The sequence below is a fragment of the Hoplias malabaricus genome, chromosome 6 (genome assembly GCF_029633855.1).
Source record: "Hoplias malabaricus isolate fHopMal1 chromosome 6, fHopMal1.hap1, whole genome shotgun sequence".
NCBI classification, from domain to species: Eukaryota; Metazoa; Chordata; class Actinopteri; order Characiformes; family Erythrinidae; genus Hoplias; species Hoplias malabaricus.
The window spans coordinates 7894659-7916058 of record NC_089805.1 but is presented as its reverse complement, the minus strand read 5'-3'; the positions used below and the strand labels follow the sequence as shown (position 1 = coordinate 7916058).

Sequence of the window (21400 nt, the reverse complement as noted above, 5' to 3'; positions counted from 1 at the left end):
TGTGTAGGATGCACCCCTCTGCAGGACAGGACAAAGACACTTCACCTGCATCCCAGTCTAGCTGCACTCTGACTCTCTGTAGTCTTCTCTTCATGGCCAGTGTCTTTGGGGGTGATGCCATGGCTCTGTAATCCCCATCCCTCAGACAGAGTGTCCAGAACCCATTCTCCAGACGTGCTTGCACCTCCTTGTTCCTGGTAACAGAGGCACTTGAGACCCCCAGGATCCAGTCATCACTGGCTCCCACATACATGTCCCAGCTGTGGACTCCAGAGTATTCGACCCAATACCTCAGCGCTGATGTGGAAATGCTCTGGATTACTCGGAAGAGGAGGACAGGAACTATTGTAGTAGACAGAGGTGAGGTCATCAGACAGGCACAGACAGGAATGGGCTGTGTTGGGATCAAAGGTCACAGGGTCTATGAGAAGAACCAGGCCAAAATATTGTCAACTAAAGATGTTGCAGAAGAAGATGCAGCCATACATGATGTGATATATATATATATATATATATATATATATATATATATATATATATATATATATACATATATATATATATATATATATACATATATATATATATATATATATAAACAAAACCTATCCAAATCCAAGTATTAATATAGTGTTACAGTTGGCCAATACATTTGTGTTGAGGATAGGAATCAAACATTCTTCTCTTGATCCTGTGTCATAAACTGTCCTGAAAAGGGCCTGTAGTTTTATGACCCTCTCTGGGTAATCTCACATTCCCTCTGGCTTGTGTGGCTTGGAGATGTCTCTGAAAACCAGCTAAAATCTGGGTATTAAAATCAAATCTCAGAAAGTCAAATTTCTCATTAGAAATTAATACACATTCATCATATCACACTACATACCCCCCCTTTCAGACCATGCTTTCTTTCTAGAAGCAGTTGGCTGATACTGCAGAGTTGAATGTGAACAGCAAGGTCAGCGGAATCATTCAATCATACACTCAGGGTTTGATACATTTCTGGGATTATTTAATATGGGAGTAATCCTTTATTGGACTTGGTATAATATGTAAGCTGGTATTAGTGTTCACATTACTTTAAAAGTGTCTGTTAGCTAGGAAAAATTATTGTTAACAAGGGAAATTTTCAGATAGTTACCCATGCAAATGCTTTCAATATTCTTTGCCTTAGTGATAGTTACTGGATAAGCAGAGTGTTCCTCTATAGTTGAGCTAACTACTAAGAACACTGATTTAACATAACTAGTGGGCATAAGCCTGTTCGGCATTGAATGTGAGCGTTGTCACCTTAGATTACTGAAGAAACAAAGAAAAATAAATTTTCCAGTAAAAAATAAATACATTTAAAAACAGTACTCTGTGTGCTGAGTGTGTCACCCCCTTTTGAATAGTTTGTTGTGGCTTAATGAATAAGCTATCCATAGCAACAACGGTGATACACAAGTTAGAATGGAATATAATGTGAACACTAATACCAGCTTACATATTATACCAAGTCCAATAAAGGATTATTCCCATATTAAATGATCCCAGAAATGTATCAACCCTGAGTGTATGAATGAATGATTCCACTGACCTTGCTGTTCACATTCTTCTCTGCATTATCAGCTTACTGCTTCTAGAAGAAAGAAAGCATTGTCTGAAAGGGGGGATATGTAGTGTGAAATAATGAAAGTGTATTAATTTCTGATAAGAAATTTGACTTTCTGAGATTTGATTTTAATACCCAGAATTTAGCTGGTTTTCAGAGACATCTCCAAGCCACACAATCCAATTTTGGAATTTGAAATAAGCTTTCTAGCAAGCACTGGCCCTAAATTGATGCTGGAATGCTGTGTCAGAGGGTCATAAAACTGACACTACAGGCCCTTTTCAGGACAGTTTTAGACACAGGGTCAAGAGAAGAATCTTTCAGAATGCAAAGAGACACAGGCTCAACCTTGATTAAAACTGTCTTCTCACATATTTTGAAAGACTGTTATACAAAAGAATCACACATTCCTTAACTCTTTTGTTTACCTGATGAACAAGTTGCCTATGTGTACCACTGTGTGAAATGAATTCCTTTTAGGAGAAATCAAAATGGGTGGAATTAATTTACATGTGTTTTAAATCACCTTTTTATATGAACTTATGTAGAACCAAGGTAGCCACATACTCTGTGTGATATTTGGTTAAGAATTATGTAAAACATGGTTTGTCTGAATGATTACTTGTGTTAACACAATCTGTTATATTGCAAAAGTATAATTCAGAATTCTGGGATAGTCATTCAACTGGGAATGTGTCTTCGAGTCTTTGTCTTGTCAAGTGTCATAAATTGTATGTGATGTCACTACCAAGGTACAGGAAACAGCCAATCAGGAGCAAGAGATGCTCCAATCCTCAATCTCTGAGGTATTCAAGGCAGGTTTTCTAAACTCTGGTTAAAAACCCAGTGGTTCACCTCACACTTTTTCTCTTTTTAAGGCTTTTTCAAGGTTAAAGGGAGAAATGACTAGGGTTTTGAAATGACTCTCCAGCCCTCTGCAGGCGTCAGACTCTTATGGCTCTCTTAAACAGTCTTGGGCCAAGTGTGGTCCAGATAAAACAGAAGTTCTATTTTAATTTTATCTCTAGTAGAAAACTATAGTAAAAAGGACTGTAGTAATTCCAGCAAAAATTCAACGCCACACCCAGAGCATTGAAGTCCTCAGACATCTGATCTTCAGTGATGACAAAAGCTTCTGGACCAGCGACAGAGAAGGCCACATGCACACTCAGAATGACCTTCTGAGAAAAGGTACATGAGAGTCCTGCATGGAGGTGTCTCTCACAAGGTGGCAGATTAGCAATGACGGAGAATTCCCACAGAGAACAGAAAGCCATCAGAGTGTTAGATTTAAGGATGATTCTATGCCATATTTAGCTTCCATGGGCATTATGATGCAACAAAGCTATTTAACAAGTTTATATTCAATACTGATTACATTTTTATGGTTTAAATAATTTATTTATAATACACATTAAAATTATTTCTTAGATGGATACTACCAGAGGAGATTGGAGAAACACTTAAAAATTAGGATAAATTCAACTCTTCAATCCTTGCAAATCTAGAGCTCGTAGATGTGGGGTATACAGGAATATATTTGGATCTGTAAATGTGATGAAAATGATTGCCGTTAAATGTCCTCCTTTTATTTAATGGACCTGAAATGGATTCTGGACAAATGATCAGAAGTTGTAGTTAGATTATTTATGAATATTTCTGATTAATCTTCAGTAAGAGATGTTAGAAAAACACGCAGTGTTGTGTAAAGATTGGTTTGATTTGATCACTCATGCAGATCGTGTTTGAAATATAGCATTAGATACTTTAGGTGCCACCTTCAAAAGCAGGGCTTTACTTTGTGTACAATTTGACTCTTAATTTTGTATGTGACCTGAACAAACAAGTGTGTCTCCCACTGTCACCTGTAGACGAAATGTCTCACTGGAAAACAATGAACAAGAAACAGCCTGCAACCATTTCTTCTGGGATATAATTCCCTCTCTCTCTCAATATGTCTAATTCTTTAGGGCTTTACAAAGTTTATAAAGAGGGCTCTGTATCTCCATCCAAACCCTTCTAGATTCTAGACTCTTACCTGGTGGCGGATGAGACTGTAATTATCCACAGAATAAAAAAAGGTATGTAACGTGGCGTATAAAAGTGTGTTCATTTTAGTATGAAAGTTTTAAAATTTTTTTAATATTTCATTAATATATTTCAAGCGCTTCATTTATTTTGACTCTTTGAGCAAGTTGCTGGCTTGGTGGTTTAGCCTTTGTCTACTGAAAAACGTATATTGAATTGAACTGGGAGAAATTAACAAATTGTGTCCAATTGTGTCGACACAGTGATTTTAGCTGCTCTTGTTATAGGCATTCGAATGTGTACTCAGCCTCTACAGAAAAGCTTTTCCAGCTTATTGTATTTCCATTTTTATTGTATGCTCTGGAGGAGTTTCACATGAGGCCTAAGTGTCCCAGGGGTAAAACACCCTCAGCATTGGGCTGCAGAGCAGTGGAATATCGTTCAATGGATTGATGACGTTCCATTCTCCTGTACGCTTTAGATGTGTCAGTATCTTTTCAAATACTTAAAGATTCAGTATACTCAGCATCTGGAGTTAAGCTTTTCCAAAATAGCAGAAGCTGTTACTGCAAAAAAATGGGGAACAAGCTACCTAACGATATCCACGATTTCAGAAGAATCTTTGGACTACAAATTATGCATCAGCAAGTATTAAAATATGGATTTAATTCAGGATCAGTTCAAGGCAAACAAGTCCATCAGAATCACCTGGGAAATGTGAATTTTTTAAAAAATTTTCAAGGGTTTTATTATTAATTAAAAGTCTGCTGATCCAGTATTCCATTAACATCCAGGTGTTCTGTTCAAAAAAGTAAAGCATTACATAAGAAGCAAGTATTTTTCCTCAATGCTGTTCATTGCTAAACCTTTTGAGAGTGCTCTTTGATATATGCATGTTAATGTCAACAAGGGGCTTGAAACCTTCCCTTTAAACCTTAATTCTTTATTCTTCAGCTCTGCTTCTCCACTTAAGTTGTTAGTTCACTGTTTAATCCGTCCGCTGACACCTCTTATTAAATCCAATGTCCGTTTTCTACATTTAACTGGACACAAATCCCAGAGCCAAATGAATAAATATAAAAACCCAGCTGATTAGGAGGGTCATCTCCAGAGAACATGTTTAGCAAATACTGTGTGTGTGTGTGTGAGAGGCTGGAGCAGAGCGAAGGGAATGAGGTATGTGTAGGCGCCGCGAGGGACCTGCAGGGGCCCAGACAAGCCACAGCTGAAGGGCAGCTCTAGTCCCTGTTGAGCTTAAAGGGCAGTACTAAACAGGAGCTTGGTTATAAAAGACTGTGTTTGAACTCAGTTACTGTCTTCTTTGCTCAGACCCAGTACTCTTAATGCAGGGTTAGAGAAGTAGCTGATGAGAAGAATGAGCGTCATTAAAGAACAAAAAAGCTCCAGATTAAAGGCCTTAAACATGGCTCTTTTTAAACTTGGTCCATGTTCATGGATTTGTGAATAAGATACGTGTTTCAAGCAAGAGTTCATAGCACTCATTCAGAGCCATGGTAAAGAGGATAAGAGAAGAGCCAGTCATTCAGAAAATGAGCTACTGAAAAACCAGAAAGCAGCATTTACGCAAAGAACAATAAGCAATCAACTGCACAAATATGAATTAAGGAACAAAATAACAGGGCACAGTAATCTCAGTTCCCACATCAGTTTGTAAAAACCTTTCTGCACATAGATATGTGTCTGAAACTGTCGCAAAAGTGTGTAGACAAATCAGAGCTATCTGAAACAATATACTCCAATAAACCATATACTGAAATAAAACCTGAAATAATAGGAATTATTATCAGGAATAATGTAGACATCACATGCTGCGAAGTATGGTGGTGTGTGTGTGTGTCTCCTCTGGCTGTTTGTTCAGGCACCATTTCTCTGTTCCCAGTGGGACTCTGCAGTGTGTAGTAGAACACAATAACACCCTGAGGGGCATCTGCTCCGGTCTCCAGACTCTCTGCTGTGTTTGTAGTCTATGATTTATTTTCCTGACACCGAAACATGATGTTGAGATGTTTCTCAGGTGCCCTGTCCAAGCTGTGTTCTTGTCTTGTGGTCAGTGATTCTGGTTTGGCTTTGGACATGCCACAAGTCTAATCAAGGTGAAGCAGTTACAGAATATGAATGATTAAATCAATGAATGAATGAACCCTGAGGAAAGAAAAATCAAAAAGCAGGTCCTAATATCTCCTAGGATTCTCCTTTAGGAGAATCACCAGAATGTCTTCTGAACCATTGCAAAGCAACCTATGAGCAATAACATTTTCCTCTGAAAAATATAAATAATAGTAGATATAAGGACTTTAAGATTTCAGTGTATGAAGCCATTGAAAAATACATTTTTGTTTTTTGTATTTTTTTACTTAGGCCTTTTTTGTTAGTTTTTTTTTTTTTTTTGGAAACATCACTGAAATAAATCTTGGGATTACAAATGGGAAACAAGCTTAATAAGTCACTAAATGTCTACCCACTTACTTTCAGATAAGAATAAACAATAACTCACACCTGCTTTGACCCTCAGAATCTCATTCTGCCGGAATAACTCCACTGAAGCCATGTGGGAACAACGCAGCAACTACTCCCAAACCAACTTCACCATGGAACCTACCCTCTCCCCCTATAACATCACCCTGGAACTTCCTAACACCACTCATAAGCCTTTCAGTGTGTTTGACGGCTGTGACAACATGGTGGAGGGCATCCTCTTCGATCTGGTGGTGCAAACCTTTAACATAGTGGTGGGGTTTCCAGCCAACCTCTTGGTCATTGCCATATTGATTCGCAACAGGCATGAGCCGTCCACTTCAGACATTTTTCTGGGCTGCTTGGCCTTCATGGATGCATATTTTGGGCTCATGGTGCCCATAAGCTTCCTCAACCTCTACCATTGGGGGAGCATGCAAGTCTGGACGGCACTGAAGTTCTCGTATGGCGTGAAGGACACAAGTGGCCCTCTTTTCCTTTCTTGTATTTGCTTGGACAGATTTATAGCTGTCCTCTTCCCCATAACCTTCGGACAATTGAAGGATAGTAAGTACAGGATCGGCCTCTCTGTGTTGGTCCTGTGCCTCACCTTTGCTTACGCCTCGGCTAAATCCGTTGGAGGCCTCCCCAACTTTGAGAAGGTTTTCATGGGCGAGATCCTGGCCATATTTGCCTGGATGGTGGTCTGCAATTTGTCCATTCTTTGGGCACTGAAACGCTCAAGAGGTGCAGGCAAAGATGAGATGCATCCCATGAAGAAGAAGGCCTTCAAGATGGTGCTCTCTCTTCTGGGCATTATTGTGTGCAACTACTTGCCTCCAGTAGCTCTATTCCCCTTCCAGGATCACTACACTCCAATGGCCTTCAGCTGCTACGTTCAGCCGGTGGGTTTTGCTTTCCTCAACATCAGCAGCAGCATCCAGCCCCTTGTCTATCTATCCCGCCTGGAGAAGGTGCCCTTCCTACCCAAGTCCTGTTTAAACAGGCTCTCCTGCAAGAGTAAAAAAGAAGTGTCAGCAACTTAGAGGACTAAAGGATCTGTGGGTGTGTGTACAGGAGAGTATGGTTGAATGGTGGCAATATTTTGCATGAGAAGATGAGAAGATATTTTTGGTAAAAAATGTATGCTAATCTTGATGATCATGAAAATATTTTTAGTGTATTTAATGTTAATAGTCTGTTTAGTAGATCTAACGAAATGTAAATTAGAATCCCAAATGTTGTCAGTCTCATGCTCTTGAGCTCTGTCCATTGGCACCTTTCTCCATTGGTTTCCTACAGGTTTTCTGGTTTCTCCCAAAGTCTTAACATATTTTAGTGCACAGTTACCCACAGGTGAGTGTGTGAGGACTGGACAAGTGTCTGACATCCTACATTGGAATGGCCCCCTATCTAATGTATACACCTTCCTTGTACATTTTGTTTAGGTGTAGGGACAGGGTCCAGACCATTACAGCCTTTGTTGCGATTAAGTGATTTGTAGAGTATGAATGCATGAATATTTTGAATGGAATTCTATAAAGAAACATGTACTTTCTGGCACGAGACAGGACTGATATAATTTGACTACTAGGACGTAAAGGCTGACCCAAAATGGAGACAGATTTACCACTAGACCGTGTATTGGACCCTCCTTTGGGACTCCATGTGAGTGGGATTCTTCGTAAGAAAAAACAAAAAAAACACCATTCCACATTATGCTCATACCTGTTTTGTACTAGTGATCTCAGTATCTTTGCTATTACTAAAATAACATAAATACATATGTAATGTGATGGTTTATGATATATATCTATCACCAAAAACGTGGAGAACATAAACCACATAACACCATTGGCCCCCATGTGAGAGACCTGGGTTTGAATATCGGTCTGAGAAACCAGTCTGTGCTGCACCAATAAAAGTCTTTGGGCAAGACTCCTAACTCTGCATTGGCCTTCCTGTAATACCAGTAACCTTGTAAGTCACTCTGGTTAAGGGCATATCCCATAAATGTAAACAGAAAACTTGTGCAAGATTTTATGTTTATTTTCATTTAAATAAAATCTACACACAGCAGGCTTACAAGATAGTGGATGATGTTTATATATCTGTGATACATCTCCAGAATAAATCAACTACACTAGAAAAAAACGAATCCTAAATGCAGAATTTTATTTGGAGTTCTAACAGCCGTTACCCTGTCTTTTAAAAGCACTACCGTGTCTATTTGTGTTATTGTAGTTCAACTATGAACAGGTAGAGCTAGTGTATACTAGGGACCTCTGGAGGCCAAGCAAGTAAACTGCAACAACAAAGACAGTCACTCTGGACCGTCCGGAATGCAGTTTTCCAAACAAGTTTCCTCAGCACAGAATGCATTTCTGTTAATTGCATTGCTAAAATAACTATTTTTAATCTTGTCCTTCATTTTTTACAGTTAATTTGTACTACTTAGAAAGGTAACGAAATTGCCTACTACACCTTTAAATTAGCTTTCAATTAAATAGTGTTTTTCTTGATCTCTATATATCTATGACAATGACTCATGATTTGATTAATAATTTTCCTATGTTTTCCTTTCACTAAAGATACAAAACGGCAAATAATATGAAACGTACTTACTGAATAAAGTTTATTATTTTCTTCAGTTCTTTAGTTTTTTTTAATCACCTTATGCACGAAGGATGATGGTGAATTGAAATTTGACTCGTAATAAAGTATTTTGATTAATATCATGCTTCAATTTAATGTACACAGGTCAGCCACAACATTAAAATGTTTCTGCACTCAACATCCTTGTGTGTGTGTGTGAGTGTGTGTGTGTGTAGACTTATAATTCTGTTGCTCTGCATAATTTGTTACCCCAATTTTACCTTGTCATTCAAAGGTTCTTGAGGAAACATTTGTTAGCCTTTTGTGAAACATTTGTGAGCATTGCTCTTGATTTACATATGTACCTTGATTTACATATGTAGATGTGGGCCACTACAAATATTCATTGTTTAAAAACTAACAACAACATTTAAGGGATTCATTACTGCTCTCCAGTATTCCATTAATGTCAGGGTTTTGTGTTCTGAAAATCAAGCATTATATGTTTTTACCTCAAGGGTTTTTATTGTTAAACCTTGACAGAGAGACCTTGGTTTTATGCATATTGATGTAAATAAGGGGCTTGAAATCTTACTTCTTTATTCTCCAGCATCACTCCTTCGCTTAAATTATTTGTTCACCACGTATTCCCTACTCTGACGCCTCTTGTTAAATTAAATTACTTTTAACTGGACACAAATCCCAGAGCTGGAGGAATATAAAAACAGTTGATTAGGAGGAACATCTCCAGAGAACATGTTTAGCAAACAGTGTGTGTGTGTTAGCCCGAGGCTGGAGCAGAGTGAAGGGAATGTGGTATGTGTAGGGGCCAGGCAAGGACCTGCAGGGACCTACAAGGGCCAAAGTAAAGTGCTGAGTCACAGCTGTCATGCAGATAACAACCCAAGTAAAGTGAAGTCCAGTTCATGGCCCATATAACACTTTTATTCATATATGCACACACACACACACACACACACACACACACACGCACACTTACATACAGGAGCATGTGTTATAGTTCTACAATTACAGACTGTAGTCCACCTGTTTCTCTGCATACTTTCCTACCTCTGTTTCTCCCTGTTCTTCAATGGTCAGGACCCCCAAAGGACCACCGCAGAGCAGGTATGACTGGGGTGGTAGATAACTTCCAGTGCTGCAGTAACACTGATGTGGTGGTAGTGTGTTGGTGTGTGTTGCGCTGGTGCGAGTGGATCAGACACATCCAAATTTTACCCACTGTGTGTGTGTGTGTGGTGTGTGTGTGTGTGTGTGTGTGAGAGAGAGAGAGAGAGAGAGAGAGAGAGAGAGAGAGAGAGAGAGAGAGAGAGAGAGATTTGGCTGTTTGCATAGACATTGTTCCTCTGTTCCCTGTGGGACACTGAGCAAGAGAATAAAATAACACCCTTAAGGGGCCAATGCTACTTTTTCTGCTCTGTTTGTACACTATGACACTGAAATCTAACACACTTTGTCTTAGGTGGGATATTATTAGTCATTGGTCTGCTTTTAATGGCAATGACAGAGTCCGAGAGCTGCTTTTAGTGAGACTGTGGCACCACCATGTGTCTCATATGTATATTTCTTACTTCCAGGTTCTGACTTGTAATTTTTGGTAATATATAAAAATACATACTTATTATATATTTGTATAAAGGAGCATTATTCACACTTATCTCTCTTCTCCTTAAGAACCTGAAGGAGAAGCTTAATTATTAAAGCTTTGAAGAAGCAATCAGATATTTTTACCTTAAACAATTAGCAAATCATTGTTATGAAATAGTTATGTTCCACAGAGGGTATTCTCCATAAGGTTAAAAATGGCTCCAGGCCACTGGGTGTCAGTACAATGGCTTTTTCATGACATATAGACCAGCGGTTCTCAAACTTCTTTTTTTTCTAATATGGGGCCCACTTTGTGGACAGTAATGACAAAATAAATAAAAAACGTAGCAGATGTCCTACCTCAGTGCGATGGATGGGTCTTTCACTGCACAATTTTTCAGTCCTTGGTGTAATTGGACAGACAAAATGAGTTGTGATTGGCTGGCAGATATGTATTTTTACAACTTGATTTTTTAAATTATAATTATTTTTTAAATCATGGATTTATGGCCAAATAAGTTAATGATGAATGAACATAACTGAAAATCATAAAAAAGGGATACAACCTCTAATGCTTTTCTGCGGCCCCCAGTTTGTGAACCGCTGATATAGACAAATCATTTGAGAAAATGCCTGATTTCTCCTAAAGGTCCTGGGTATAAAAAGGGGACTGTTTTAGTGGTCTACCAGACTTTGGACATTTATTATAATCCTCATTTTTCTATATGTTCTCTTTTTTTTAAACAACAAATATAAAGCCTTTACTGAAACAACATACGTTTAAAGAGCGTTGGTGAAATGTTTTAAGTAAAAGCTTTATGTTTGTTGCTTTTTCAAATAGTAGCCTCCCGCTGGTCAGTAAAGACTGGGTTAGTCCTGATCCTACAGCAGCAGGTTTCTTCTCTTTTTGAATGGCTCACAGGCTGAGCCAAGTTAATGACAAGATTAACCTGCAGTTTCCTTCTACTCCCAGCAGGACATGATTTGCACCCGCTGCTTCTCTAAATAACTGCAGTGTACACTCCTGGTATTGTCTGTAGACACAGTAAAGCGCCCCAGCATGTTTTGTCAAAGCACTATGGAGTTTTACGTCTGATACACCTTATGAATTCAGTTTTATTTTAGCACAAACAAACGATCCCGAAGCAGCTTCCAAAGATCAAATCCAAATAATGGTCATTCTGACTTTGGTGGGAACCCAGTTCATTTTGTTTTGTTTACATTTTTATACCAAGAGTTTTTTTTTTCCAGTATATTTTCTTATAATCATTTGTTGTCCCCAGTTTCACCCCATTATCTGGTGGTTAAACTCCCCAGAGTGCTCTCTTAAAACTCCATGACTCTAAAGTGACCAGTTCACTGCTCTGGGGACCCCAACAGCCTTCTTGTTTGATTTTTGCCAGTTATCATCATTTGTGTCTATTTCTTTTGCTCAGTGCCAGCCTTTTGAGCTCCGTGCCCTTTCAGACACAGCGCTGATGTATCTTATGAGTCCTGCTTTTGAGATTCCCCTTCTCTGTTCCCCCCACTTCCTTAACGTCTATGTTAATTTAGGGCAGGTTTAAAATTTCAAGAAGAAGACAAAGAAATCATTCAAGTGGTGAGTTGGGGGAAGCATTAGCCCTGCTCTGGAACACCATTTTAATGTTTTGAGGACCTGTGAGTTTATCATATTCTTATGGATGCAGCTACATTGTATTTTTGGACACAGGACCTGAGTAGTCTTCTATTAGAGTGCACATTAGCATTGTAAGGTATTAGAACTCTCAGTACTTAGTGCTGCCCAAACCTGACACAATGAAAAGCAGATTTGTAATAAAGACATCCTGCTCAGTTCAAGCTTGGTGAATATACAAATAGTGAGACAGAAAAAGTAGAGTTACATTTTCTCTGGGGTGGAACATTGAAGCCTCTGCATGTGTAAGTACTTACAGTTTCTCATACCTGCTTTAAAAGGATTTATAGTGGAAAAAATCTAAAAATAAATCTGCTGAATTGTTGCTCACATTATAAGAGGGGAAATGGAGCATTAATATATCTACCCAAATTATTTTGTATTCAGTACACAACATTTGTTACATTCATAGAGAATGTGTCTCATTATCTAATGGGTTCAGGTTACATTTTAACTAATAAAAAGGGGCTTTTGTGTAATTAAATCCACCATAATCAACCACTCATGCTAATGGGATTGTTACAAGTAAGCACAAGTTAATAAGAAGCTGGAACAACAGCCTAATTCAGTAGCAAACTACCATGATACTCTGCAAAGTCAAATAAATCTACTCTCTCGACAGCCTACATTAAAGACATTAACTATGTAATTACTCCTGCAGAGGTCAGTTATCCATAGGGTGACCCCTCGCTGCCGTTGTATTCTTAGCTGAACCCATGTGTGCTTTTAGGTCCTTTACACCTTTATTTGCTATACAAAACATGAAAATTTCTTTTTTACTTCATTCGAGAACTTACATTTACCAATAACAACCAATTCAACCAATAACGGTAGCTCTACAGTCAGACCGTGCAATCAGAAGATTTTAGACTACTTCACCACGCCCCCTTCTCACTCAAGCGAACCAAACGGAGTAGGGGATGGCGGGATTATTTTGTGAACGCTTCTCGAAGTTCTATGTAAGCTCTAGAAAAACAAACTCCTGGACGTTTTTTTAAGTCTAAAAAAGAGGACATGTCCACTTATTTAGTTAACCATAACTAAATAAGTGCAGGTTTTTTGTGAGACCCTCATAAGAACCAACAGGCAGCTTTTTAAACCTGAATCATTCAGCTGCTAACTAGGTCACTCTAGTCAAACAAAGATTAAATCAACAATCAATCAAATACAACTCATTTACAGAAAAAGGATATTCACAACTAAGCAATCTAAATTTATCTACTGGCTTATCTAATTAAAACAGGAGCCTGAGGCAGAAGAGCTAGCTACCATGCTAATGCATAAATACACTTGATTTACAGAAAATAAGACAATAAACAAATATTGAAAATCTTTAATTCCTTCAAAGGGTGGCACGTGACACAGCAGATAGTGTCACAGCTACACAGCTCCAGGTACCTATCTATCCGTGAGGACTGTCTGTGTCCGCGTGGGTTTCCCCCGGGTTCTTCGCATGGTTCAAAAACAGATGTTGGTTCACTAAGTACAATGGAGTGTTAGTACCACAGCATGATACCTTTTAAGGAACTGTTAAGTACAAAATATAAAATCATTACAGCAAATGCAATGAATTGCCTTGCTGAAGATTTTTGCATGTTGTTTTTTACTATCATATACTGTCAGAAACATCCTGAATAACAAGGTTTATATGGTTTAAGCTACATGGCTTTTTGCTATATTAACCTAGTAGTGATAGATAAAATTTGGACACAGATATATCTACAATACTTTACATTTGGGGCATGTGATATTTGTATGTATTAGATTTCTGTTCCTTTTTAGCATATCACTGTTAAAATTAGCAGCTTGTATTTATGACATTACAGTCAAATTACTTCAGGTCAGTTACCCATCACTGAAATCAGTACAGGCTTTGGTACGATCCTCAGAGGATGTTTACTTTGTGTATAAAAGTATGGAAACAATTTTTCACTGAATGTATAAGTGAATGTGTGTAGGATGCACCCCTCAGCAGGACAGGAGAAAGACACCTCACCCGCATCCCAGTCTAGCTGCACTCTGACTCTCTGCAGTCTTCTCTTCATGGCCAGTGTCTTTGGGGGTGATTCCATGGCCCTGTATTCCCCATCCCTCAGACACAGTGTCCAGAACCCATTCTCCGGACGTGCCTGCACTTCCTTGTTCCTGGTAACAGAGGCACTTGCGACCCCCAGGATCCAGTCATCATTGGCTCCCACATCCACGTCCCAGCTGTGGACCCCAGAGCAGAGGGCTATTCGACCCAGTACCTCAGCACTGATGTGGAAACGCTCTGGGTTACTTGGAAGGAGAGGACAGGAACAATTGTAGTGGACAGAGGTGAGGTCATCGGACAGGCACAGACAGGGATGGGCTGTGTTTGGATCAAAGGTCACGGGGTCTACGAGAAGAACCAGGCCAAAATGTTGTCAACTAAAGATGTTGTAGAAGATCCAGCCATACATGGTATTAATAGAGTGTTACAGTTGGCCCCTACATCACGGAATTTCCAACTGTTGTGAGGATAGGAATCAAACATCCAAAGTATTTAAAGCCCCAAAAAATGCTCCCTCAAAGAAAGTTATTACATGAAAATTTTCGAGATGAAGCATACAATCTATTTTTAAATAGTCCTTAAATTTACCCCAGTTTTGTTCAACATTAAATTACATAATATTTATAGGTTCATAAGTCTTATCGGTCTTGATAATATTATAAAAGAGCCATATATACATCCTACATATTAATCCTTGATACATATAACTAGATAGAAATCTTCATCTCTGTCACTACCACTGTATAGAAATCTGTAATCCACTTTCCAAATCAGGTTTATTCACAATGAGACATTTCAAATACAACTATTCTGAATGATTTTTGTACATCTCAGCAGAAAACCTTCACTGGAAGTCCTCCATAAATATGTTTTATCTATGGAACCATTATATATCACAGTGCATAAATATACCACAGTGTTAATGTTTATGGAAATTATGTAGAAATATATGAATGTGCGCTGTATACGATAGCACATTATTGCTTCCTTGTGTTTGTGGAAAATACTTACAGTTCTGTGCATTCTCCTGCATCTTCTCCCAGACTCTGAACTTCAGGTTGCTCAGGTGTTTGGCTTCATCCATTAACACACCACAAAACCCTTCAGGATCCTGCAGTAAATTCTGGGTACTGTAGAAAAGACCAGACCCTTATATTTCAGACTTAGTGTTCAGGTACTAATCCAAAGATTTGTTCTTCAGTACCTTCTAGGATTTGTTCAGTAACTACATGCACACACATGTCTGTCATGGACAGGAGGAAAAACAGAATTTCTACATACCTCTCCATAGTGGATTTAAAGTTCTGTGAAAAAAGTCAAAGACAAAGAGCTGTTTTTACACCAAATAGAAATCCAGACTTATTTGTGTTTGAGCGGAATTTCTGAAGATCCGACCACATCAGATTAAAGAGCAATAAAGCATTTTCCCCAATGATTCTTCTTTATGTTATAAAACAGAGATTATAGTGACACACAGTGGGCTGGATGCATGAGAGAGACTGCCCTAAACCTATTTTAAACAAGGCTTCCCCTATGTGGTGGAACCCCTAACTGGTTCATTCAGGGACTTCAACCTAATCTTCAGTTTAATTCTTCATCTCATGTGAGTTGCACTTTATAGAAAACAGTAACAATAAGAAATAAAACTTAATATACATACACAAGTAGTTATTGCTCTTCTATATAGTGCAATTGAAGACTGAAACCGAGTTATCATAATCTTCTCACCTGCAGCAAAGTCAGATCTTCAGCGGCCATCTTCTCCTCAGTGCTCTGGATAATGTCCAAGAGTGAAGACATCCTCCCCATGAGGAACTCGTCTCTCTCCTTCACAGCCAGTAACCTTTTCTCCTCTTCCTCCTTCAGAGCAGACATCCTGGCATCCTCTTCCTCCTGCAGAAACTGGTGAAGTTCCAGGAACTGATCCCTTATTTGTTTCTCTATTTGCTGAGCTTGACTCTGGAACACAGATGTATGTGAATCGTTAGAAGTCTCTCTGGCTTGTTCTTTGTGAAATGTGTTTTTGAGAGACTGGAGGTACCTATAGCAAAACACAGTTAATAGAGCCAGGCCTGCAATCTGGGTTAGTGTAAAGCTCATTTCTGCTAGTGCCTCTATGGGATTCCTGTAGTATTTTAGCATTAATAATTTAGTTTATGCATAATTAATAACATAAGTTAACTGTGATACTTAAGAACACTTTGACAATTCTATATTTACCAGATTTAGACTTTTGAAAAGACATTTTTTATTATATTAGCTAACATATATTAGCATTAAACATTATAACATATTAACATTTAAAATATGATTAGACCCCTGACAAACTTCTAGAAACTGTAGTGTAAATTATTTTTTTATAAAATCAATCAAGTCTTCATACGTTCATTCATTGTCTGTAACCGCTTATCCAATTCAGGGTCGCGGTTTGTCCGGAGCCTACCCGGAATCACTGGGCTCATAGCAGGAACATACCCTGGAGGGGGCGCCTGTCCTTTGAAGGGCGACACACATTCACTCACACACTCACACCTATGGACACTTTTTGAGTTGCCAATCCACCTACCAATGTGTGTTTTTGGACCGTGGGAGGAAACCGGAGCACCCGGAGGAAACCCACGCGGACACAGGGAGAACACACCACACTCCTCACAGACAGTCACCCGGGGGAAACCCACGCAAACACAGGGAGAACACACCACACTCCTCACAGACAGTCACCCGGAGGAAACCCACGCAAACACAGGGAGAACACACCACAGTCCTCACAGACAGTCACCTGGAGGAAACCCACGCAAACACAGGGAGAACACACCACACTCCTCACAGACAGTCACCTGGAGGAAACCCACGCAAACACAGGGAGAACACACCAAACACTTTACAGACAGTCACCCGGAGTGGGACTTCAATCCAGTCTTATGTAAAATAATATGCAACTTGTTGATTCAACTGTGAGTTTCTGTGAGTTTTTGTTTAATCTGAGGCACTTATTCAGCTCCTGAAGTCCAGTAGGAGAAATCACATGATTTATTGATTCATATATACCGTGGAGAAAAACAACTGACTATTCTGTTAACCATTTTCAGCCTTAAGCCAATTCTAGCATGTTCAGTCAAAATCTAACTACCAACTACAGACATGAATTTCACAAAAGTCATCAGGCCTTCAAGGAAGTGAATCCCTGAGTGCTCCCCACAGGTACCTTGATATGCTCCAATGTCATTGCCGAGTTCATTCTGAACTTGCTGATCATGTCCAGTTTGTCCTTTAGTGTTTTCACTGCAGAGCTGAGTTTATCCTGTAATTAGAATTTCATTGAATTTCATCAATCTCAAAGATTTCAGCCCCTTTTCAAGCACTTCCAATATGACAAAGGATGACAAGAGAGAACATCAATATTACTTCATCAATGAGAGACAAGAGAGAGAGCGTCAATAATGTTTCAATGATCACACAGAGAGACTGTATGCAAATCATTTAGTTAATGTGTGAAGCATAAAGTACGCTCTCATCTGCACTGTATCAAAATATTGATTAATGGTACTTACAGAACATAAGTCATACATTTCGAGAGGTCAAATCAGTATATTAAGAATATAAGGTCTTTTTCTCTACCCAGTTGGCAAAAATAGACTTAGGTTAAACATTCACAAATAATAATTGGTTTTCCATTAAGTCTATGAGATGATGCACAAACAAACTTTCCTAAAGAATGGTGCATTCCTTTGGTTTAAACCTTGACAAATCAGGATTCCCTCTATTCTAGACACAAGTTTAAATTGGCAGCAGTCTCTTGAATCAAACAGGTGAACATTAAGATTTATGGACCTTGGCTTTTCCCATTTTCTTGCCTCAGGAATGCAGATGAGGGCCTTGTAGGTGCTGCCGGAATGCCTCTGCCTTATTCTTCTGAGATAGTGTCAGAACGGACTTGACTAACTGCATTCCCTCTACAGGCCACTAATTCTTTCATGGGCTGGGGAACAGCAGCAAGCATTTAGAAACACACAATGCAGCTAAGAGCCAGCAGGACAATGGCAACACTGTCAAAACTGTACCTTACAGTCCAGAGCGGCTTCCTCTGTGGGCGAGCAGTCGTGGCCTCTGTGTGTGTTTGAGGCCTGGCAAACTACACAGATGGGCCGCTGGTCCTCCAGGCAGAAGAGCTTCAGCTTCTCTCCATGCTGATCACAGGACACGTCCAGTTTCTCCTTGGTTCCTTGGCTCCGTCCTTGAAGGAAGCTTTCACAGAGGTTTCTGAGGGCCAGGTTAGATGGTGGGCTTTTCTTTGAAGCCCTCCTCCTGCAGACTGGGCAGGCACGAGACCCTCCACTGTCCCAGAAGCGCTGCAGACACGTCCTACAGAAGCTGTGGCTACAAGGGAGCAGGACTGGATCCTTGAAGATGTCACAGCACACCGGACAGGACAGGTCATCTTCCAACAGACTGGAGGACATCCTGAAGGTTGACAGGTACCCAGCTTCCTCCCAGACTCAGAATCTTACTGTTGCCAGGAGAATACTCTGCGCTGTTCTGTTTTTCCTACACATGTCTTCCCCAGTCCACCTTAACAAGTTGTTTTGTCTGCAGCCTCCTCTTGCTCTGCACTTGGCACTCTCTCTCTCTCTCTCTCTCTCTCTCTCTCTCTCTCTGCAAATGCATTAACAACACACAAGGAGGAGTGGCACTTTAAATGCATGAGCAGGAAGTAAAGCCCTCAAAATTATGTCAAATCTGGATGTAAACTGGTTTGGATGTTTTTGCCAGTCCTGCATCTGTGGTATTTTTTTACATTTCTGCCATACTTAGATTTCTGACATGTACACATGCCTAGCAGATGTTGTCAGTGATTTGTTTACAATGCCTTTGACGTTTAATTATATTTAGCAAGTATGTTCATACTTTTTTCATAAAATAAAATGTAACATCATAATTATCTGACTTTAAAATATAGGCCTAATGATTTCTTCTTTGTTTATTTTTATACATTACTACAATAATTGAATTTAAATTATGGAAGTACTGTAGGTTGAAAGCAAACAGCAAATCTCATGAAACACCCAACAGAAAATGCCCAGGATTTTTTTTTTCTTCCTTTCTCATTGTTTGCTTCATATATTTGGCTATAATTTCGAATGTCCATAAAGGTTTTCCTCATTTTTGACTGAATTTTGACAGACGTAGGCCCTGAACTTACATATTTATTGGTTTGCTACAGTATTGACAGTATTGCAAAATGTTGGCCACAACTAGTTTCCACTAAAATGCTGATCCAATTAAGCTGTGAACGGATCATACTGAAGTGTTGAGGAGCAGCAGACAACACAAGGCACATGTACTGGGTGCGGTACAAAGGAATTTAAAACTTCTATTGACTGTTGGAATGATTTCTCCACCTTTATCACAATGAGCCAAGACTAAAAGACATACCAGACATAGACTAACAGAGCAAGACAGGCTAGTCCTTAACATACACTTTTATACCTTCATTAATAATTATTTTAAACTTGAAAAGCTGAACATTTCTGTCAGTGTTTAAGTTTATACTAGCATTTAATGCCTGGAACAGGTAACATCTATTTTTATTTCGATTTTTTTGGGGCATGTATTAAAAAATCATTTTTATCTAGATTAAGTTATTCAGAGTGGTTTTATTTTGAAATGCTCCATTTTACAGCGCCATTTTGAGTCTGAATTGTTCATAGTGATGGTGATATGAACCACACATCTAAAGTCTCTGGTTTTGATAACATTTATTTGAACAATTACACAACAGATGTAACTTTTACCTTGCGTTGTATAAAGCTGCACTTTTTCATTCATATCTTTAAAATAAATATTAAATGAAGTGCTATTAATGAAACTTAGGGGATGCTAGTTAAAAGCTGAAGTATGTACATTTGTAGCAATGTTCAAAAATAAGAAGCAGTGCAACCTGTTGTAAGATTCAGTGTAACATTCTCTGCCATTCATGTGCAACTAGCTCTTGAGGTAAACACGGTCCATCAACGGTTGAGTCATGTCATTCAGGCAGTTGGTATAGAGTGGTTTGGCTTCCACAGATCCTGTAACTTTAGTGCCTTGGTTAATGTACTTGTGTTTTTTGTTTGTAGTGTGAGGTGTTATTTGCTCAGGGCCTCGCCGTGAGGAAGAGTGTCTTTTGGCATGTGGTGCCCCTGAATCTGCCTTGTTTCCATACTCTTTTTATATAGGGTGACCAGATGTATGTATGCTAAACCTATGTGTGCTTTAAGGTACTTTACACCTTTATTTGCTACACATGGGAAAACATGGGAATTTCTTTTTTAATTCATCCGAGAACTTACATTTATGTTTCGGCATAGCTGCTCAAGATGAGGGTTACGTACATGAGCTTTGCCTGATGTTAACAAGGACTACTGACGTGCAGACTGACCAATTAAATGTTTACAGAGAAGATTATCGGCCAATAACGGTAACTCTACAGTCAGACCGTCCAATCAGAAGATTTTAGGCTACTTCACCCCGCCCCCTTCTCACTCAAGCGAACCAATCGGAGTAGGGGAGGGCGGGACTAGTTTGTGAACAAAATGCTTCTCGAAGTTCTATGTAAGCTCTAGAAAAACGTTTGTGAAATTCCGCCCGGACATTTTTTTAACTCTAAAAAAGAGGACATCTCCGTGTAAAAGAGGACGTCTGGTCACACTATTTTTCATCCTTTCATTATTCATTCATTATCTGTAACCTCTTATCCAGTTCAGGGTCGTGGTGGGTCCAGAGCCTACCTGGAATCATTGGGCGCAAGGCGGGAATACACCCTGGAGGGGGCGCCAGTCCTTCACAGGGCAACACAGACACACACATTCACTCACACCTATTGACACTTTTTGAGTCGCCAATCCACCTACAATGTTTTTGGACTGTGTGAGGAAACCGGAGCACCCGGAGGAAACCCACGTGGACACGGGGAGAACACACCAACTCCTCACAGACAGTCACCCGGAGCGGGAATCGAACCCACAACCTCCAGGTCCCTGGAGCTGTGTGACTGCGACAACTACCTGCTGCACCACCGTGCCGCCTTTCACCCTATTTTATAAGGCCATAAATATCCTTCTCTGAGTCTGGCCTGACATCTTTCTCTCTTTTCTTCCCTCTCATTATATATTTTACATATTTCTTTGTGAGTTTCTTTAATGTCCTCATTCATTCCTACATTGTCTGTAACTGATTATCCAGTTCAGGGTCGCGTTGGGTCCAAAGCCTACCCGGAATCACTGGGCGCCAGGTAGGAACACACCCTGGAGGGGGCGCTAGTCTTTTACAGGGCTGATGTCCTCATTTGAGCTGTAAAATATGGAGCAGATAAAACGTAGGCACAGCCACATAAAAAAGAAACAACCTCGAAGAA

The 21400-nt window shown here is 39.5% G+C and overlaps 2 protein-coding genes across 2 annotated transcripts; one reads left to right on the top strand and one right to left on the bottom strand.

Annotated features, from left to right (window-relative positions):
* Positions 1-6186: 6186 nt before the first annotated feature.
* Positions 6187-7140, top strand: LOC136699434 (G-protein coupled receptor 183-like). Its single transcript, XM_066674140.1, has one exon. The coding sequence runs from the start codon at positions 6187-6189 to the stop codon at positions 7138-7140; it is 954 nt and encodes a 317-aa protein (XP_066530237.1).
* A 6209-nt stretch (positions 7141-13349) lies between these two features.
* On the bottom strand, positions 13350-18604 carry LOC136700134 (zinc-binding protein A33). Its single transcript, XM_066675377.1, has 6 exons — positions 18069-18604; positions 17213-17308; positions 15736-15966; positions 15289-15311; positions 15019-15137; positions 13350-14352 (listed from the first exon to the last, which is right to left on the bottom strand). Exons 1-6 carry the CDS (start codon positions 18465-18467, stop codon positions 13814-13816), a joined length of 1407 nt encoding a protein of 468 aa, XP_066531474.1. The 5' UTR covers positions 18468-18604; the 3' UTR covers positions 13350-13813.
* Between the last annotated feature and the right edge of the window lie 2796 nt (positions 18605-21400).

Bases quoted from the DNA above. Each gene is read 5' to 3' on its own strand.
- LOC136699434 (XM_066674140.1), top strand. From the start codon at position 6,187: ATGTGGGAACAACGCAGCAACTACTCCCAAACCAACTTCACCATGGAA.
- LOC136700134 (XM_066675377.1), bottom strand. From the start codon at position 18,467: ATGTCCTCCAGTCTGTTGGAAGATGACCTGTCCTGTCCGGTGTGCTGT. The intron at 15,312-15,735 runs GTGAGAAGATTA...CTTTTTTCACAG, and splicing joins AAGATCTGACTTTGCTGCAG to AACTTTAAATCCACTATGGA. The intron at 14,353-15,018 runs GTAAGTATTTTC...TTCTTCTCGTAG, and splicing joins GCAGGAGAATGCACAGAACT to ACCCCGTGACCTTTGATCCA.